This window comes from Brassica oleracea, unplaced genomic scaffold (assembly GCF_000695525.1).
Source record: "Brassica oleracea var. oleracea cultivar TO1000 unplaced genomic scaffold, BOL UnpScaffold00816, whole genome shotgun sequence".
In the NCBI taxonomy this organism is placed as follows: Eukaryota; Viridiplantae; Streptophyta; class Magnoliopsida; order Brassicales; family Brassicaceae; genus Brassica; species Brassica oleracea.
The window spans coordinates 66,186-81,256 of NW_013617464.1; the positions used below are offsets into that span (position 1 = coordinate 66,186).

General features: G+C 40.6%; 1 protein-coding gene across 1 annotated transcript; it reads right to left on the reverse strand.

Moving 5' to 3' along the window:
* Positions 1–12,738: 12,738 nt before the first annotated feature.
* Positions 12,739–14,851, reverse strand: LOC106320115 (uncharacterized protein At1g76660-like). Its single transcript, XM_013758481.1, has 3 exons — positions 14,553–14,851; positions 13,202–14,228; positions 12,739–13,066 (listed from the first exon to the last, which is right to left on the reverse strand). Exons 1-3 carry the CDS (start codon positions 14,601–14,603, stop codon positions 12,909–12,911), a joined length of 1,236 nt encoding a protein of 411 aa, XP_013613935.1. The 5' UTR covers positions 14,604–14,851; the 3' UTR covers positions 12,739–12,908.
* Positions 14,852–15,071: the final 220 nt, after the last annotated feature.

Sequence of the window (15,071 nt, forward strand, 5' to 3'; positions counted from 1 at the left end):
GGAAACTTGACATTTATCTTTCCTTGCGGACCAAGCGTAAACCGCCATGCGGCTCACGGGCTGTTGGTTAAGAAATCATAAGTTGGGCCTCGAGTCATGTCTTAGGTCCCTTTGGGCCGTCTTCTGACTCAAAGCGTTTAATACGGCTTCTTTCGATAAAGAACGAACTCTCCGTTGTTTTTACGGTAATGTTTGATCGATAACTTAGAATGGCGGGGAACGTGAAATGGGTTAGCTACGGTCTTCGGGAAATAGCATCGAAGGATAGACGAGTATGCATGGACTAATGTCGTATCGACATTTCGGAAGAGCTCGATCGCTACGTAGCGACCGAGCGCTCGGTCGCTACGTAGTGACCGAACATCAACTCGAGCTCGGTCGCTACGTAGTGACCAAACGGATGAACGTTCGGTCGCTACGTAGCGACCGAGCTTTGGCTCGAGCTCGGTCGCTACGTAGCGACCGAGCTTCTGCTCGAGCTCGGTCGCTACGTAGCGACCGAGCTTTTGCTCGAGCTCAGTCGCTACGTAGCGACCGAGCTTCTGCTCGAGCTCGGTCGCTACGTAGCGACCGAGCTTTGGCTCGAGCTCGGTCGCTACGTAATGTTCCGCTCGGTCGCTACGTAGCGACCGAGCTTTGACTCGAGCTCGGTCGCTACGTAGCGACCGAGCTTTGGCTCGAGCTCGGTCGCTACGTAATGTTCCGCTCGGTCGCTACGTAGCGACCGAGCTTTGACTCGAGCTCGGTCGCTACGTAGCGACCGAGCGGAACACGCGTTCGTTCGCTGCGTAGCGACCCTTTTTGAGCTCTTGTTTGATGACTCGCGTTTCCTCCGCAAAGCTTTTCGTAAGGAAGAATCTATTTCCAAAAAGTATTTGTCGAAGAAGGTTTTTCGTTTTCTTCTTCGGGGATTTGGACGTTAACGTCGTCGCAACCGTTTTCGACCCCAACAGTCATTGATATCATTCAAATTACCTAAGGATTGAATTACTCTCTCAAAGAAGAGGTTCAGATGTAGTACTTAGGGATCGAATCCACAGAGACTCTAGGATTACACAATAGATTATGGTCTTTGAAATAGGCTAGATTTATTGGTTTATAGGTTTTAAAGCAGTAAATGAATTGGTGAGCAAGGTTATTGCTCGATTGGTTTTTTTTGAGGTTGTTAACAGTTGAGAGAATAGCTAGATTTAGGTATATTCTCAGGTATGATAAGTAAATAACTTAATTTGGGTCTTTAAGGGTTAATTGATATTAATTTTTCTTGAATTCAAACTCAGATATAATCAATTAGATTATCTAATCTGGATCTCGGATTTCAACTCTCGTATGTTAATCACGAGAAAGTGTCGATTGATTATTCGTTATTAATATTGATCGATACACCTTTCAAAATATCGATCTATAGGGCTGTCGCTGCATCGATCAATACTTCTTTCAGAAAGCTTTACAGACAAGTTTGATTTATATTCTCTAACTCACTAGATTAACTCTCGCCTGTATCTAGTCAGTTAGATCATACTAGTTTATTTTCAGGTATTGAGTCAAGCAATGGCTTGATCTCAATTAATCCTAAGATCTAAGGAACTAATTAAATCATCCTAACAACAATTTAAGCTAGCAATACATATATCAACCTTATGAGAATCCTAAATCTAACAGTGAGATTACTTAGACATATTCATAAAAGACATGGTTATGATGGTCTGAATAATATTGCAATAGATAAATAAACAGTACAGAGTAAAGAAACAAAGGGAGTTCAAGATCTTCCCTCTCTCAAGGTGTACAGATCTCTCTCTCCAATCCTAAGCGCTCTCTCTCTCTAGAATTGTATGAAGCATAGCCATCAACAATAGCTTAGAAACAGTAAAATAGGGTTTCAGGTCGTCCAGGGGTATATTGGTAATATGTGGTTACTTCGGGGCCTAAATTGGTCACGAAACAGCCTTGGCCTGTTTTCTGGGTTCACTTTCGACCGACACCAATGATGTTTCATCGATCGACAGTCCTTTATCTCCTCGACAGCTTCCTCTCGCGAGGCATACTGACCACTCTTCAGTAAAACAGGCACAACTTCTGCGACAGGATGCTGATTGACCCCAAACCAGTGGCATTGGAAATTTAACTCAAGGTTATATCTTGTGTCAAAAGATGGGCTCAATCTAACCGTGGGAAGGTCTCCGTATATAGCTAAACATCTGATGCGTCTGTGAAGATCTGCACTTAAAAGGCTCCAAAATCACAATATTTCTCCAGAACGTACCTGAACCTGTAAACACTCTAAATAGACTCAATATAGTAGTAAATATATATTAAAACACTTATAAACTATGGCTAAAAGTGGGTAAAATCCATGGTCTATCAACTCCCCCATACTTACTCTTTTGCTTGTCCTCAAGCAAAACATACTAGAGCAGTCTCTCTGAGAGAGCTTTGAAAACAGCAGCGATTCTCATGATTTAAAACTTAGAATCATCACCTCAACAATATTGTAATCTACATCTAAAAAGTCCTAATCACAAAAGCACATTATACCATATCCTAGCTTAGCAACCAAATTCACCTAGCCAGCAACTCAGCAAATCATGTCTGATATTCCGCTCTACCAACCTCATTTCTTAGCATAAATAAAAGTGCAGACTTTACCTCAGGAGTATCGATCACAGGATGCAAGGAGTTTCAAACAAGTATTTGTATCTGCAGGTAAAAGTTAGTTCCTATCTTTTCTCTATACTAATTTCTCTCTTGAGTCAAAGTCTGCTTCCATTACAGTATCATTGACCAAGATTGGACATGCTTCCATGAATCAAGCCTTAATGGTGGTTCCCACCAAATCATGTTCACTTCTTTTTGACCTATATCCAAGAATTCATGTGAATTTAACCTTGATGATTGCCGCCACCTAGTCCCGTTCGAATTCTTTTTGTTGGAATCCTTATGAAGCAAGCCTTAATGGTTGTAGCCACCAAGTCCTGTTCGGATTCCATCTAACTAACACCTATTATATATATATATATATATATTTTTTATATATTTTTTTTTTCTTTTTCTTTTTCTTTTTTCTTTTTTCTTTCTTTCTTTTTATTTTTTTTTTCTTCTTTGAAAATAAATATCTCTACCTATAAATCTAGGGTCAAAATAGAGAGAGAAAATGTGATAAATCTACACATGGCTTTACCTTTCAGACTTGTTTGAAGAATCCGATCCCATGTATACCAAGCCCCAAGACAAGCAGTTGTGTCAAGTTTAGTGTTGGAGGTCATCTTTGGTTCCTTCGAACAATCTCAGCAAGTATGAATTGTTGACAGGTTGATCCACTTTAGAATCTTTAGTAATATCTGCAATCAGTAAATCTAGAATGGTGCTAAACAGTGGTTTGATAACAAGCAAAAATCTAATAAGTTCATCATCCCCTTTTTGACTCAATAAAACTTTTTTGAAAACATTTGATAAGACTCACAATAAACTAGATATCAGTAAACATCCCCCAGACTTAAATTACATTGTCCCCAGTGTATATCAAGTCGAAGTTATGGTGAGAAATAATCATAAGTACACAATTTAATAAGTTAGAACGATATACTTGATCGGGTTAAGTGTCGATCGATGGAAAGGAGTTACCATCGGTCGCTGCAGGTGATGTATTGTCGATCGATATCAACATGCTCTCATCGGTCGATTTTATAATCGTCTTCTCGGAATTTTTTTTTCTTTTTTTTTTAATTAATTTAAACTAAATCCTAAATATTCTATAACTAGAAATGGGTTCTCTCCCATTCAGCGCTTATTTTAAGTCTTGAGCTCGACTCGAGGTCCGATCTGTTTAATTATTAGGAAGAAGGCCTAAGTTTAAAGGCCTGCTAATTGGCGGTTTAGCCCAATAGTGTTTCACTCGTTTACCATTCACTGTAAATTATTCTCCTTTAACGTTTATAAGTGTGATGACTCCATAATGTTTGACATCCACAACAGTGAAAGGACCTGACCAACGAGATCGGAGTTTTCCGGGAAACAGCGTAAGCCGAGAGTTATATAACAGCACTTGATCATTTGGTTCAAAGTGCCTAGAGATGATCTTTTTACCATGATATGCTTTCGTTTTCTCTTTATAGATCTTTGAATTCTAATAGGCTAAGTGTCTTATTTCATCCAGCTCATTAAGTTGCATTAGTCTCCTTTCGGCAGCTGGTTTGATGTCGAAATTTAGTAATTTTATAGCCCATGCTGCCTTATGTTCAAGCTCAACCGGTAAGTGACAGGATTTTCCATAGAGTAGGTGAAATGGGGTTGTTCCTAATGGGGTTTTGTATGCAGTTCGGTAGGCCCAAAGTGCATTGTCCAGTTTTCTAGACCAATCTTTCCTAGAAGTTCCTACAGTCTTTTCTAAGATTTCTTTGATCTGTCGATTTGAGACTCTACTTGTCCACTTTTTGCGGATGGTAGCGTGTAGCAACTCTGTGGTGAACTCCATTCTTCCAGAGTAATCCGTCAAAAACTTTGTTAATAAAATGGGAGCCACCGTCACTTATGACTATTCTAGGAACTCCAAATCTTGGAAAAATAATGCTCTTGAAAAGCTTGATAACTACAGATGCGTCATTTGTTGGGGAAGCTACTGCTTCGACCCATTTTGCAACATAATCAACAGCGACTACTATGTATTTGTTCCCGTACGAAGAAGGAAAAGGACCCATGAAATATATTCCCAAACAATCAAAGACTTCTACCTCTAGAATAGACTTCTGTTCCATTTCATGTATTTTACTGATTTTCCCCCTTCGTTGGAATCTGTCGCATTGTGCTATGAATGCATGAGCATCGCGAAACATGGTCGGCCACCAGAATCCAGCCTGAAGGATTTTTGACACCGTTTTAAAGGTTGCAAAATGTCCAGCGTAGTCGGATCCATGGCATTGGAATAAAATATCACGGATTTCAGTTTTGGCAACGCAACGTCTATATATCCCGTCAGAGCAATGTTTGTAGAGATATGGCTCGTCCCAGTGATATCTCCTAACTTCTCTTAAAAACTTCTTCCTTGTATACCCTCTCAACTTTTCGGGTTCTATGTCAGCAGCTAAATATTTCACTATATCAGCGTACCAAGGTCTGCTCTTTTAACCTTCTCCGACTGCGTGAACTTCCCGAGGCAGACTTTCATCTACGGGGGAATCATGGTCAGGGTGCAGCTCGTTGTATGCGACGTTTACTTTTATATCGAAGGTGAGAGTTATGGGATTTATTTCTTTATTTAGATCATCTGGAGTGGCGATCGACATAGCATTGTCGTTTTTGATCAACATAGCATCGTCAACGTCGATCGACAATTCCTCGAAAGTGAGACAAATATTTCCGACGAATGAATCCGTTTGGTAAACGTTTTCCGTTGGTAAGAAGTCATCGATAGGAAGTCATCTTCTATTCGTATCCGGGAAAGATGATCTGCAACTCCGTTTTCTACTCCTCTTTTATCTTTAATCACGATGTCGAATTCTTGAAGTAGAAGGATCCATCGCAGGAGTCGTGGTTTCACATCTTTCTTTTGCATTAAATATTTAATTGTAGCGTGATCAGTATGAACGATGACTCGCGAACCAACCAGGTATTGGCGGAAATTTTCAAATGCATAAACTAGAGCAAGCAGTTCTTTTTCTGTTGTTGCGTAATTCATTTGTGCCTCGTCGAGTGTTCGACTGGCATAGTAAACTGCATGTAGCTTTTTATCTTTTCTTTGGCATAGAACTGCTCCTACAGCGAAATCGCTCGCATCGCACATGATTTCGAAAGGAAGATTCCAGTCAGGTGCTTGTACAATGGGGGAGTTATCAAGGCTTTCTTTATTTTCTCAAAAGACTTTACGCATTCTGGTGAGAAGTCGAATTTAACTTCTTTACAGAGGAGGGAGGTGAGAGGTCTAGCGATTTTGCTAAAATCCTGTATGAACCTCCTGTAAAATCCGGCATACCCGAGAAAACTTCTCACGTCTTTTACGTTCGTGGGTGCAGGCAGGCCAGGCCGGTCATTACCTCAATCTTCGCCCGATCTACTTCTATGCCAGCAGCGAACACTTTATGTCCTAGGACGATTCCATCGTTAACCATAAAGTGGCATTTTTCCCAATTCAAAACGAGGTTCTTTTCTTCACATCTTGCCAAGACTTGCATAGGTTATCGAGACAGTTTTTGAAACTGGATCCTTATACGGAAAATTCGTCCATAAAGACTTCCATGAAATCTTCTATCATATCTGTAAAGATTGACATCATGCATCGTTAGAAAGTGGCAGAGGCATTACAAAGACCGAATGGCATCCTGCGGTATGCAAATGTTCCGTAAGGGCATGTAAAGGTGGTCTTTTCTTAATCGTCAGGATGTATAGGGATTTGGAAAAATCCAGAGTATCCGTCAAGAAAACAGTAGTATTGGTGATTTGCCAATCTTTCCAACATTCGATCAATGAAGGGTAAGGGAAAGTGATCTTTTCTGGTGGCAGCATTTAGCTTCCTATAATCGATACACATTCGATGTCCAGTGACAGTTCGCGTGGGAATGAGTTCGTTTTTATCATTCTTAACCACTGTAATTCCGCCTTTCTTAGGTACAACATGCACGGGGCTCACCCAGTTACTATCCAAAATTGGGTAGATGATTCCAGCATCTAGAAGATTGATAATTTCCTTCTTAACAACTTCTTTCAAGTTTGGGTTTAGCTTTCTTTGATGTTCCACTGGCGATTTGGAATCGTCTTCTAAGTGAATTCGGTGCATGCACAGGTCTGGAGAGATACCAGGAATATCCTCGGGAGAGTATCTGAGGGTTTTCCTATACTTGCGCAGTTTATTTAATAACAACGCAAGTTCTCCGTCGGTTAGGTTGGCATTTACGATTACGGGATAAGAATTATTGTGGAGAAAAGCATACTTTAGTACGGCGGGCAATTGCTTTAACTCAATTTTTGGTGCTTTTTCGGGATTCCAATTCTCTAGAGGGGATGGTTTTCGATCGACAGCGGCCTTTAAATTTTGATCGATTTTCATTTTTGAATCGTCATCCTCCACATCATCGACATTTGCTATTCCTACACTTGTGTCCATTAATCGTGCGTATTCATTAGCTCTGATGTCAATGCTAAATGTTTCCTCTTCGGTAGATGTGAGCACTTTTTTCAGGGAATCATCTGAGCATTGGTCTATGAAGGATTCTTCAGCCAACTCAGAGATATCGTCCACGTAAGAGGCTTGTTTATCGATTAAGGGTCGTTTTATCAGTTTTTCCATATCGAAGGTCATTGGAATGTTTCCAATGCTTAAACATATCTGACCTTCCTTGACGTCGATGATTGCACCAGCGGTAGCTAGAAATGGTCTACCTAAGATGAGGGGATCTTTTGGTTCATTCTGGTATTTCAACACAACGAAATCCGTTGGTACGTGACAGTCGTTAATTCTTACCGGCACGTCATCTAGTACTCCCGCAGGTATTCTAACGGATCTATCAGCAAGAACAAAAGTTAGTTTGGTGGGTTTGAACTCGTCGTATCCCAGGGATATCGCGACAGAGTGTGGCATGAGATTCACGCTGGATCCTAGGTCACAAAGGGATCGAGGAAAACTCTTGTCTCGTATGTTGCAATCTAGAACAAAACTGCCCGGATCAGTTCTCTTGATCGGGGTTTCGCCTTGGATTATTGCACTTACTTCTTCTGAAACCATCATGACGCTGTGTTCAGCAGCAGGGAAGCTGTTGGATACCATGTCTTTTACACATTTTTAAATCGAAGGTGCTACTTTTATGGCATCACTTAGTGGCATTTCCAACGTGATTTTATCGAATGCTTTCTTGCAGATCGCTTTATCTAATTCTCGCTTTGTGTGCGTCTTGTTAGGAGGAAAGGGTGGCAAAGTCCTATACACTCTCTCTACTGCCGGCTTGGCGGGAGTCGAGCGTCGATCGACATTGTTTTCATTATGTCGATCGATATTTATCATAGTCGGTCGATCGACATTATTCCCTTCTTGTCGATCGATTTCCACATTTTCTTCCAACTCCTCCACTTCTTCATCGAGGTTAATCGTTGCCTTTTCAGCGTCAAGGGGTTTTTCTGCATAAGTGATTTCTACAGCGTTCGGGGAAAGGCGTTTTCCGCTTCTTAGTAACACAGCACAAACTTGGTGACTCGGGTTGGTGTCAGTTTTTCCAGGAAGGAATCCTTCATCCCTTCTGACAAACCCAGCGTTATGCGCAACTTGGCTATCCAATTTCTTGACATGGTCACTCAAAGTTTCAAATTTATCATGTAAATCAAAATATATGGAATCCAATCTTTCATCGAGAACCGCACTCATTTTCTGCTGGCCTTTTAGAACTTGTTCCATCATAGATTCCAGCTTGCTCTTATGAGTCTATTCTGCCTTGTTGGTCTTTGTGAAGCTCATGTTTTGCTGATGACCGGCAAGTATTTGTTTGCGAAAGCCAATTTCATCGATGAGGTCTACATGCTCTTCTTCATCTCCTTCACGTAGAAAGGTCTGACTCTCATCGGTAAACTGAACTTGCTTATCTCCAATCACAAAAGCATGAACTGAGTCTGACGTTTCTTTCACCTCAGATATCCGATCTTCATTCGAATTCTTTGCCATGTTCCTCCTCTCGAGATCAGTGTTCTTGGCACTAGTGCTAGACGCCACATTTTCAATGAGCCTCGTAGCTTCTTCAGGGGTCTTGGTTTTGAAGTTCCCTTGACTCGCAGCGTCCAAAGTCGCTTGGTATGTCCAGTCGAGACCTCTGAAGAAAATATTAAGTAGCTGGATTTCGGGAAAACCATGGTGTGGGCAGTCTCGCTGGTAGGCTCTGAATCTCAACCAAGAAGCCTTAAAAGCTTCAGTGGTACCTTGAGAAAATTATAGATCTTATTCCTAAATTCCTCGATTCGTGCATCATCGAAGAATTTGTTGAGGAAGACGCTTTTGATATCACTCCAGCAAGTCAAAGATCCTGGCTGCAATTGTTTCAGCCAGTTCCTCGCATCTCCAGGAAGGGAGTGCGGGAAGAGTTTGCAAAATACGTAGTCTTCAGAGACTCCATGCACCTTGATGTTAGACACAAATTCCTCAAGTGCTTCTATATGGTCTATGGGGTTTTCATGAGGAAGACCATGAAAGGGGTGCCGACTTACTAAAGAGAAATATTTGGGTTTCAGTTCAAAGTCTTTTCTTTGAATTGCTGGAGGACGGATTGCAGACCTGTTAGTGTAGAACCGATCAGTTTTGTTGCAATCTCCAAGCGTTTGATGATGCTCCGGTCCAGCATTCAAAACAACAGCTACTCCAATAGGAATTGGAGCCCTATGTCTATAATTAATTTGGTCGGATGCATTGCATACTCGACCTCTTTGATCTCCTAGAACTATTTTTTTATTATTGAAACAGGTAAGAACATACTTACTTGCTTCCGGCAGGATGGCGTCGATCGATATTGGTAGCGGAGTGTCGATCGAATTTTCGGTCGACCCATCGCTCGATGTTGTCTGAGCGTCGATCGATTTTTGTGTCGACCCGTCGCTCGATGTTGTTTTCTAAGCATCGATCGATTTTGGGCCGAAATTCATGTCTTCCATCTTAAGTACCTGTGTCAGCAGGGGAAGAGGAAAAACTTAAGCAGATTCAGTAACAAAATCTAGACTATATTCTAAACTTAATTTAATGGTAATAAGAAAGAGTCCCCGGCAGCGGCGCCAAATTTGATATCACTCAAATTACTCTAAGTATTGAAGTACTCTCTCAAATAAGAGGTTCAGATGTAGTACGTAGGGATCGAATCCATAGAGACTCTAGGATTACACAATAGATTATGGTCTTTGAAATAGGCTAGATTAATTGGTTTATAGGTTTTAAAGCAGTAAATAAATTAGTGAGCAAGGTTATTGCTCGATTGGTTTGTTTTGAGGTTGTTAACAGTTGGAGAATAGTTAGATTTAGGTATATTCTCAGGTATGATAAATAAATAACTTAATTTGGGTCTTTAGGGGTTTATTGATTTTAATTGTTCTTGAATTCAAACTCAGATATAATCAATTAGATTATCTAATCTGGATCTCGTATTTCAACTCTCGTATGTTAATCACGAGAAAGTGTATTGATTATTCGTTACGAATATCGATCGATACACCGTTCAAAATATCGATCGACAGGGCTGTCGCTGCGTCGATCGATACTTCTTCCAGAAAGATTTACAGACAGGTTTGATTTATACTCTCTAACTCACTAGATTAACTCTCGTCTGTATCTAGTCAGTTAGATCATACTAGTTTATTTTCAGGTATTGAGTCAAGCAATGGCTTGATCTCAATTAATCCTAAGATCTAAGATTCAAGGGTTATCAACCCTAAGCTTAGTAGTAAGAACAACTAGATGAAGAACTAATTAAATCATCCTAACAACAATTTAAGCTAGCAATACATATAACAATCTTATGAGAATCCTAAATCTAACAGTGAGATTACTCAGACATATTCATAAAGGACATGGTTATGATGGTCTGAATAATATTGCAATAGATAAATAAACAGTACAGAGTAAAGAAACAAAGGGAGTTCAAGATCTTTCCTCTCTCAAGGTGTAAAAATATCTCTCTCCAATCCTAAGCTCTCTTTCTCTAGAATAGTATGAAGCATGGCCGTCAACAATGGCTTAGAAAATAGTAAAATAAGGTTTCAGGTCGTCCAGGGGTATATTGGTAATATGTGGTGACTTATGGGCCTAAATTGGTAACGAAACTGCCTTGGCCTGTTTTCTGGGATCACTGTCGACCGAGACCAATGATGTTTCATCGATCGACAGTCATTCATCTCCTCGACAGCTTCCTCTCGCGAGACAGACTGACTACTCTTCAGTAAAACATGCATAACTTCTGCTACAGGATGCTGATTGACCTCAAACTGGTAGTATTGAAACGATAACTCAAAGCTATATCTTGTGTCAAAAGATGGGCTCAATCTAACGGTGGGAAGCTCTCCATCCATAGCTAAACATCTGATGCCTCTGTGAAGATATGCACACAAAAGGCTCCAAAATCACCATATTTCTCCAGAACGTACATGAACCTGTAAACACTGTAAATAGACTTTATATAGTAGTAAATATATATTAAAACACTCATAAACCATGGAAAAAGTGGGTAAAATCCATGGTCTATCAGTCATGCAGGTTTCCAGTCGCGTCCTGAATTAGAACTATAGTCGCAACCATGTCTCGCAGCTCAGTATGGATCGATGTCCGATGTGGAGTGTCGATCGATGTCGGGTCAGAAGTGTCTGTCGACGGAAGAGTAGTCTCTGTCGACGTTGGAAGGCGACTGTCGGTCGAGTGTTGTTGTCGATCGATGCGGTGTGTTTTTCTTCGCGGATTGAGCGTTATAAACGTGAAGGATCTAAAAACAGCAGTGTTTGTTTTTTGTTGCTTCTTGTACTGCTGGGCATGTACCTGAAAGATAAGAAAAAAATTTATCAGTTTTTTGGAAGTAACAAAAAACCTAGACTAAACCTAACTAAATCAGATGTAATGGCGATCGAAGCTCCACGGCAACAGCGCCAAATTTGATCACTCAAATTACCCTAATGAGTCATTTGTACTCTCTCAAATAAGAGGTGAGGTCGAGTTGTAGTACTTAGGGATTGAATTCATAGGGAGCTAAGACACACAAAAGATCTAGTAGTTATGTGGTTAAACTAGGTCGAATGGTTTAAATGTAAATAGCAGAGGTGAGCAAGGTAATTGCTCGGTTGATTGATTGGGGTTTTAAAACATATATAAAAGAATAGTCGATCAACTTTCGTATTTTTAGACTATCTATTGCCGGATGTAAAACCTCAGCTGTCGCTTGTTGGTCTAGAGAAAGTGTTGGTCGATACCAATTATGGATTGTCGATCGATACACCTTTCAACCCGTCGATCGAAGCAACTACTAAGATGTCAATCGACGTTCCTTCCAGCAAGCTTTACAGCATGGGTTTGACTTGTTCACTAGGTTAAACTAAATCAGCTGTCGCTTGTTTCTAGCGATCCTAGCACAATGTAAATTAGATCAGACAATGGACCATGCTTCCGCTTGGGCCTAGTATCTATGGACAAGGTCCTAGTTAGCTACTCCAGAACACATGCATTAAAGAACAGTTCAATTGATTGATATCCTAACACTTAGCAATTTTATATTTTGGGCTAATCCCTCGTGAATATTTGAACCTTAAATCTAACAAAGAGAACCACTCAGACATAGCTAAGCAATTCATAACAAGATAATGAATAAACTGCATAAATAGATAGGAGTTGAAAAACTTGGAGTTCCAATCACAAATCTCCGAATGAGTTCTTGGATTTTTGTCTTCAAACCTAAAACTCTTAAGTATTTTGCTGTGAAAGAAAATATGAAAGCGTGTGTTGCCTATAACAATGGCATAGCACATAAATATTAGGTTAAAACTCGTCAGTGACAATTTAGTAATTCTTGTGAGACTTGGGCTTTAAATCAGTTAGAACCAAATCTGGTCTTTGCGCGCTTCGCCGTCGATCGACACACTTATCATCTTCAATCATCGACTGCTGGACGGTTCGATAGTTAGCTACAGGTCTTTTTTACTTTATCTCCAAAATGCACTAAAATCACCACTTTCCTCCAAATCACTCCAAAACTTGAAAACATACTAAAAAGACTCCAAGATATAAATATATTTTTACCTTTTAATAAAACATTTTTTGGTCATTTTCCTCTTTCAAGTTATTCTTGTGACAAAATATCATATAGGGAATTTCTCTATTTAATATACAAAAAAAATCAATTAAAAACAACACAGAACATAACCCAAAAGAACGAAAGCAAAACTAAACTCTACAGATCAGCAAGAAGGGTTTCTTAGTCATGCCAAGCAAATTCTCCTTTGCCTTCCCCCAAGCTTCGTCCACTTCTTCTGTAATCGATTTCTGCATCCGAACTGCACAGACCCGTCTTGTACTTTCTACTTGTCTTCGCTTGACCTCCATTACCCGGCGTGCTTGATCTCCGCATATGATCTGCGTTCATATAACAAACAAACTCAGCATCAAGAGAGGCAATACAGAGTCCCCATAGGCCCATACAAGGCAAATATCACCACCAGATGCCTTAAACCGTAAGTTTCTAAACTCAACAAGTGTGTGATATATTACCATTGTGCATATCGAGCGGGTCTTGTAAGTTGCCACTTTTTTGCAGGTTCAAGCTAGCTTCCCCTGCGCCATACAAATTAATCCCTTCATCTTTTGACGCATCCAAGGTACTACGAGGTCTCAATGAGTCATCCTGAACATGGGTTATCTCCACATATTGGCTTGTAGAGATGACATCATCTGAACTGAAACCAAAGGAAGCTCTGTATGCTTCAAGTTCTTCCATATCTTGCTTGGAAATGCGTTGACCATTTCTGTTAGTTTGGTAAACATCCGTATCTTTCGAAACGCTCAGTCTTCCACCAGCATGAGAAAACGGAGCATCATGGTCAAGATAGTAACGAGCAAACGTTGCAGGGCAGAAGAAATTTGAACCTTGAGACGCCTTTGGGGTAGTGTTCGTCTCAGGTGTTTGTGCATAACTAGAGTCGCTCCTCGAACATTTGACTGTTCTTGGAGAAGCCAAAGAATCCCAATGCGGTGAGAACTCACGTTCGGGAAAAGATGAGGATCGAAGACCATCTCCTGAGATTGGAGATCTGAGACTGCCAGAAATACAATCGGCTTTCCCGGTCAAGAACCGGGCGTAGGGTACATCAGGGGAAGAAGGAGTGGTGAGATGGGCTAACTCAGGAGGAGGTGTCAAAGGTGCAGTAGATGGCTCCGTGGTAAAAGTTGAGAAAACAGGTGGTGAAACCAACTGTGTCTCGTGAGCATAAGGCCCTGTCGCGAACATGGCGGAGGAAGCACCTCCAGGAGAGTTGGCAGCTAAGGAAAGCAGGCAGTTTGGGGACTGAGCTATGGAAGGAGCAGGAGAATGTGAGAAAGAAGCTGGAGATGAAGGTGGAGCAAGCATTGCTGTAGTGTGATTACTAAATCCCGTTGTTGTTTGAGGTTGATTTGATTGAGCAGTTGCAACGTTCCCTTCAGGGATTCGTGAAGCAGCAGCAGCTGGCACGATTCGTCTCTCTCCTTTCTTTGAACCGAAACAAGACAACGCTTTGAAGCATCCAACCCACCGCTTCTTCTATGAAACATGAGCATTCAACGCAATTATTAATTACTAAATTTTGTGAACCTAAATCAGCCAAAAGCATGATAAACTAATCAAGATTCTGAAGAAATTAATAATACAGACTTTCTCCAGCAGCAACAAAGTGTCTACATCAAAGATTGGTCCACACAACAACTTCGAGAACAGATCGTGGAACTAAACCCCTAAATCAAAAGTGTCTCTGGCTAAAGAAAGCTTGCTTTCATCGATTTTGGATACAGCAATTGCACCAGGATCTAAGCCAAAACCATCGCAGAATTACAGATTCAAGGTTAAAAAGAGGAAGAGTAAACAGACCCGTTCTCGAAGAGGAAGTCTGTTATGATGGTTCGACCTGGCCATGACCATCAACCTCTCGATCTCTGCTAAGGAACTTCGGGAGAAAGGAAATCAGCAGATCCAAAATGATCGGTTCAAATCTCACTTATAGTTGGAAGCAGTGGAAAGCATTTCAGTGAGAAATTAGGGCTGTAAGCAAGACTAAGATACAGCCGCAATTTAGGGTTTTGTTTGTGTTCTGGTAGATTGTGCTGAATCTCGAAGAAGAATAAAGCAGAGGCTGACACCACCTAGATTTTTGCTGCTGCGAGGCAACACAAAAGTAAACTATGGAAAGCAAGTGACTTGAATTATAAGAGCACAATTATTGGAAGATTCTTAGAGGTGAGGTTCTTAACGGAATATAATAATCCGTCTCTTAACTTTTAACTAAAAAAATTAAGAACCGGCTCTTAAAACTCTTATTTAAGAACCGGTTCTTAAAACTCCTATTTAAGAACCGGTTCTTAGGTTTTTTAGTTAAAAGTTAAGAGACGA